Here is a 6,895-nt window from a genome sequence, read left to right as displayed (position 1 = left end):
GAGTCATGAAGTTCTGGCCTTGATCTGGATCGTATTACTCTGAGTTTCCAAGCATAAAGTCTTGGTCTGGATCTGGGTCTTAGTTTAAGGTCTCAATCAAGTCCATTTCAGCTCAACCACAGGTCAGCATTATTACCATTTGCAAGAATCCCATAGCTCTAAATTGCAACTTAGCTACTGTAAAAATGAGCTCATGGATTCAAATGAATGCTGCAATAAATTCATTAAAATGGACAGTTGTTTCAAAGCTGGATCTTGAGGGGTCTCAAGCAGTATTTGCGAATGTGTATGCTGGACATTTGTTTACATGGAAATTAATATATATAAAAAATGTTAGTTTTGTAAAGACATCCATATGTAGGCAGTAGGCACAATTTATTTTAAAATAATAATTTAAACATTTAAAAAACGAATTTAAAAGATCAACAAAACGTATTCAAATATGTCCAAACTTTATATCATTGTTAGCTATATTCTCCAAAATATGTTTGGAAACACAGGAATAGGTGTATGAAACTGTCTAGGGCAAAAAAATAATCAATTGGCATTTTAGAAGATTATTTTAGCCTGACACACATATGTATATCACCTGATCCCTTATATAATTTCCAGCATCTTATCCATTATATAACAGCTCTTCAAATTCATAAAAGCTTTTCTCAGAAAAGCACACTGCCCTGAACCTCCATGCATCTGTCTACAGCTGCACAGCATCATCCCCCTGTGCGACCCACCAATGCAGTAGTAATTATAAACGCAGTCATGTGTGATTAAACTCTGACCATGTCCCCTGTCCATACATGATCCGACTAGCCACGCCCTATTTTCCACGCACGATTCGGTAGTGATTCCTTTTCGCAAATCTGTTCAAATGAACAGTTCATTTCAAAGAGCCTGTTCAAAATGAATTAATTTACCCCATTGCGTATTACGTCCCTGACAACCCAGCGTGTACATTTCATTACTATTCCCATATGTGTGTTAATAAAACAGTCGTACAATCAATTGGAAGTCCTCGATTTGCTATGTTCGAAAGAGTCGGTTCTCGGTTCGATGCGGTTTTTTTTTAATTATTAGGCTATTCAAGCAACATGAAATATAGAAATACAAGTAATAAATATGTATGCTAATATGCATACAATACAAAACAAATACAAGAAAACAGGGTGCCTGGGGAGATGATAATATAGAAATCAGAATAAAGGTGCATTTTGGTATAAAGTTATCAAGTAAATATTTAAATCTCACATATTTTTAAAGTCTTGATAGCCTTCTTATTAACAGAGTCTCAAATACTGTTTACATACAGCCTAACCTCTGTCAACACAAACATAAAATTGGGTTTCTGGTTACAAAACAAATTTTGCCTAAAGGTTTACTCGAGAAACCATGAGAAGTAAAACCGTTTTTCTCATTCTGATTCAGACCACTTCAAACCTCTTTTGTGAACCGGTTCAACCGATGCATTAAAAAGATTTGACGAATAGAAAGAACGATTCGTTTCCGAGTCGGGCATCGCTATGCTTTAGCTGTGGCCACGCCCCCATTGTTTATCACCCGTCAAGGGGAGTTTTGCAGAAAGATCGAGCACTGCTGTCGTAACTGCTGTTTTTGACAGAGGAGACTCATTTCGTCTCTTTTTTTTTCGATGTTTCTTCAAAGCAACGGGAACGACATGCGTTTTAAACCGTCTCGAGACCGACTGTACAGCGCGCGCTGCTGCGGCTGCTGTCACGTGCGGACTGGAACCATCATCCTGGGTACCTGGTATATGGTACGAGGCTTAAATCATTCAATAAATGTCGTGTTGTAGATTTTAACACAACTGATATATATCAGCAGTCTCCCCTCTCTTTTCGATGTGTGCCTGTGTGTTTAAAGTGAGTCTGTGTGGATGTTTTTTTGGCAAGCAGAGCCGTGTTAGCTCGATGTTCACGACCTCTCTAGGCTAACTCAATGTTTTGAATTGGAACTATCAACAAACAAGACACGTAAACGAGATTAGACGGGTTACATTTGTATTAAACGCATTATAAGGATCTTGTCTGTCAATTCAATTAGGACATCGTGATGTGGAGATTATATTTCAGTCTTAATTTATATTATATTTGTGGATCGCTAACAAGCTAACCGCTAGCTGAGGCCTGCCGTTGTGTTTACTAACTTGTACTGTCATTGGGTTGAAATTCAGTTCGTTCGATAATTTGCACGAAATGTATTTAAAGGAAATTATTTATAATAATATATATATATATATATATATAATATTTGTTTAAATTAGCTCTATATAGTTGTATGTAGATATTAAACAAACCAACAAATCTCAACTAATAAACGATAATGAAGTGTTGCTTGGCAAGTTAGAAATAGTATTTCAATAGTAAATATTATAGTAAAGCATTGCGTCAAAGTCTGAGTGTTTCCAAATAAAAAAAATTATTACAATTTTTTTTAATAAAAAAAAATTTTTTTTTGTTAATTTTCAAGTTACACATATTCTTAGTAAAAAGTGAAAGGCATATGTTTTAACACCTTCATTTCTTAAACCTGTTGAATTACAATAACAAAATGTACAACAAAAGAGTCACATGACAGTGAATCATCAGACTCTGCCATATTACACTTTCATTTTTGATTAAAGTGTTATGTCTTACTATCTATGTCATCATCTATACTTTCTTTGCTAATATAATCTCTGTCCAAAGGTGGTGAACCTGTTGATGGGTATTCTGTTGACTGTGGCAGTAACTCACCCTGAGAACGTCCCTATTGTTGACCTGCAGTATGAGGTTATTGAGCATTACTTTGCATCAGACAGGATGTCAGGTATGTAATGAGACTTTTTTTTTCAGTCGTTAATACAAAATACAATATTTTGTAATGCTATGTTTTTGTGCCACATACTTATATTTCAATATTGATTTGTATTTAAATGTTTAATTATAAAGCCTAATTCAACATTTTTATATTTGATTGTATTTTGTATATTTCTTCTATTTGTATGAGTTATATACAACATCTCTTTCACCCCTGTAGAGAACGCTTGTGTGGGCTTTGCCATCTCTCTCCTGATGCTCACTATTAGTGCCATGATGGTGTATGGAGCCATTACTGTAAGTTTATATGATTAGTATGCCTGGCTATTAGTTTAATATCTGATGTTGAACACAATAAAATGTATTCTTTGGTACTGTAAATAGGGATGTCATGGTGCACGCATATAAGGAGTTAAACATGGTAAACATTCTCTGACTTTTAAAGGCAATACACTGAATTTCATCCATTATTACTATCAATGCGGAGAAAGTCGGTTTAATGTATTGTGAGAATAATGCATTTCACCATTGTGTTCATCTGAACTTCACAGTCTTGCTTGACGTCATCTTTAAAAAACAGGTTGGATCTGTGAGCATTTGTTGTACAGTAGTTTGTGCTGTGAAATCATGAGTTCACTGCTATACCTGAGCTTGTTAGCTCGAGTGAACATTGAGCTTTAACTGTGTTTTAGACCCTAAGTATCCTCTGACCGCAAATCTTGGGCCTTATAGGCAGTGAAATGCTGTTCCAGTAGAGTCACAGCCTTGTCAGATCTGCTAATAGCTCCCTTTCCATTTTAGGCTTTCTCTGAGTTCTCTTAGTTATTCAGCACAGCTCCTTTTACTTGCTCAAAACTGGATGATTCATTATTCCCTGGAGTCTTACAGGTTTGCATCAGCATTAAAATGGTGCGAAACAGTCTAAAAACGCCTTATGACATGACTGTTATTTTCCCCTCTGGCACAGAATCGTGATGGCTGGCTCATCCCGTTCTTTTGCTACCAGCTGTTTGACTTTGCACTGAGCTGCCTGGTGGCCATCAGCTCCCTCACGTACTTGCCCAGAATCAAGGACTACCTGGACCAGCTGGTCAGTCTGCCCTCTACTGCCACTGCTGACCGCCTGTCTGTCGCAAGCTTCTGACGCTAGAAGCTTAAAAACATGTAACCGAAAATCTCTGTCTCTTTTAGCCGGACTTCCCTTACAAAGACAACCTGCTCTCTCTGGACTCCAGCTGTCTCCTTCTGTTCGTGCTCATCTTTTTTGCCATTCTCATCGTCCTCAAGGTAGATGTATAAGCCTCACCTGATGTTTCCAACAATGTGAACCCGTACATATTTTATTTATAAGATCCAGGTTAAAGACTACTAATGTGTTGGTTTTTTTACAGGCCTATTTGATCAACTGTGTGTGGAACTGCTATAAGTACATAAACAACAGGAACACTCCAGAGATTGCCGTCTATCCTGCTTTTGAGACCCCCCCTCAGGTATGTCCATCCAGACTGAGTCACCAGTCTGAATCTTGGCTACTTTGAGTTAAAGGACAAGTTTGGTATTTTACACTTACAGTACAATTTTCGGTTTCTGTGGTAGCACCCCCCACCTCCACAATGGTTTCATAGGGGCACTGGAACAATCATTCATAAAACTCATTAAACTTTAGTTTACAAAGACGTGAAACTCGCCGAGTGGTCTGGGGTGTTCACTGATATGCTCACACAAAAACCGCTGCAAAAGATGCTTTGCTACAGGTTTTATCGTAGTTTTTGTCCATCTCCATTGATTTAAGTCAGGACTAAAACTACGATAAAACCTGTAGGAAAGCATCTTTTGTAGCGATTTTTCATTTAATCAGAAACAATCTTAAAACAGGGCTTTAAGTGTAAAATACTGAACTTGTCCTTTAAGTAGATGATATTACAACAACAATGCACTAACCCAGGCACTACACCATTAACCGACATTATACAATCTGATGAAATGTAACAACATAAATTAAACCCTATTTACTTCAGCATATGTTGATTGTCTAATTGTGTAGAGTTCATCACTACATTATTCTGAAAAAAACATGGTTTTCTTTGCCTCTGAAACGTCTTTCTCTTGTTTTTCAACACCTTGCTCCATTGCAGCATATAACGCCCGCTTTTTGCAATCCAAACCTCTTCACGAACAAATTCCACTTTTAATGTTTGTCAATTTTGCCATTGCATTAACAACTATTAGAATATTTTTTTTCTTTTGAGTGCAAATTAAAATCAATAATTGCAAATTATTTTAGTATTATTTATCTACTATATAAATAATAATTTGTATACCATATAAACTGCATTTACTAAAATTATATGCTGTTTAATAAAATAATTATTTTAATATATTTATTTAGCCTAGTTCTCATTTTAGTTAATTTTTATAATTTTATCATGTGCTTTTTGTCATTTTTATTATTTTTATTTTATTTTTATAAAGCTTTAATTTATTTTTAAGTTTTAGGTTTAGTTATTTTAGTTCTTTAACTAATACATTTCCAATTTTCATTTAAGTTTTTCATCAAAATTATATTTTATTTAAATTATTTTCAATAATTTTAGTTAATAATAATACTGATCTGTACAGTGATTTAATTTTTGCTGCATCCTAATATCCTCTCTCATTAGTTCTATCCAAATACACCAATACACACTGTTACAGTAGATGGCACTCTTTGCCTCTGAAAGAGCTTTTGAGCAATGTTTTTCTAGACTGCTTAACAGACCAGCAGCTGTACAGTTTTTTTTGCAAAGGAAAGTGTTCTGTGTGGTTTTGTTTGGCTAAACTGCCTCAGATTTTATTTTAATGGTGTCTTCTTTTTATCATAGTACATCCTTCCCACCTATGAAATGGCCATGACAATGCCAGCGAAGGAGCCACCTCCTCCTTACATGCCAGCTTGAATTCCCCTGACTGGTTTCGTGAGTAAAAGCCAGTGCAGACACATCTTTGCCTTTCGATCCTGCCTTCCATCCCAACACTTGGAGGGCGTTTAGACTCCCAGCATCCACTCATCACATCAGCAGCTTACACTTACCCATGACTATTTCTTTCGCATGAATCTTGTAACTCGTCACTGCAGATCTATTTTTGTAAAACTCTAGGAAAACAGTTGAGGCGGCACAGTGTTGGGGAAGAGATTGTTTGTGGCAGGATTTATTTTTAATTACTTGGTGTTTTATCTGAGATATGAAATGCCATTCTCTTTTGTGGACGTCATGACTCGGGCTCTGCAATAAATTGTGCTTACCACAGAATTATATAGTTAATTGATAGTCAATCACTAATGAAATGATTCTGAGATGGGGCAGATAATCTAAAATGACGTTTTTACCAATGAAAGCTTTCACTTTACCTGCCACCATGAGATCTTTATTTTTCCATGCTTTTCAATGCTATATTTTGTTCCTGATGTCTTAGTAGAGGATGTTTTGTGAAAATCAACATTGACTGGGTACTTGCATTTAAAATCACCACCCTTGGCTAATAAATCTGTTTTGCTAGATTAAAAATGTTTAGACAATCCAGTGTGATGGTTAAAATATATATTTTTTTCCATTGTATACTTTTATTTGTGGACGTAGGACTTTCATCCTTTCAAAAGTGAAAAAGCTCAAAGCACTTTTTATCTTGTTTATATAATTTGTGTGTGTGTGTGTGTGTGTGTGTGTGTGTGTGTGTGTGTGTTTGTTTGTGTTAGTTTGTTTGTTTTCCATCCATTGAACCATTGTGCACCATCATGTAAGCAGCTGTCACAGTGATCTGTTGTCATGGTAATGCTGGTTGACACACAAGAGGAAACTTTCCTCACATGAATGACAATGATTTAGAATTAAAAAAGAAAACTGCTAGTGTTGTATAAATCAATGGATGCATGTTATTTTATTTTGTGGTCCGTTTCTTTTCTTGTACATGTTCTGAATCTAATTACTTCAATAAACGTTTCAAAACATTGAATCTGCATCAGACTTTTTTTCCACAATGAGCATTTGGTGCATTAGTACTCTTACATGTGTAACTGTACAATATGTGATTTATAATAACTG

General features: G+C 35.7%; 1 protein-coding gene across 1 annotated transcript; it reads left to right on the top strand.

The window, feature by feature from the left end:
* The first annotated feature begins 1,494 nt into the window (after positions 1-1,494).
* On the top strand, positions 1,495-6,806 carry laptm4a (lysosomal protein transmembrane 4 alpha). Its single transcript, XM_077220819.1, has 7 exons — positions 1,495-1,774; positions 2,706-2,826; positions 3,037-3,113; positions 3,784-3,906; positions 4,008-4,103; positions 4,208-4,306; positions 5,678-6,806. Exons 1-7 carry the CDS (start codon positions 1,649-1,651, stop codon positions 5,750-5,752), a joined length of 717 nt encoding a protein of 238 aa, XP_077076934.1. The 5' UTR covers positions 1,495-1,648; the 3' UTR covers positions 5,753-6,806.
* The last annotated feature ends 89 nt before the right edge of the window (positions 6,807-6,895 follow it).

The sequence above is a fragment of the Siphateles boraxobius genome, unplaced genomic scaffold, assembly GCF_051911475.1.
Source record: "Siphateles boraxobius isolate OS27281-9 unplaced genomic scaffold, OSU_SipBor_1 8, whole genome shotgun sequence".
Classification (NCBI taxonomy): domain Eukaryota; kingdom Metazoa; phylum Chordata; class Actinopteri; order Cypriniformes; family Leuciscidae; genus Siphateles; species Siphateles boraxobius.
The sequence above is the reverse complement of the archived record's forward strand: the minus strand, read 5'-3'. Positions and strand labels throughout refer to the sequence as shown.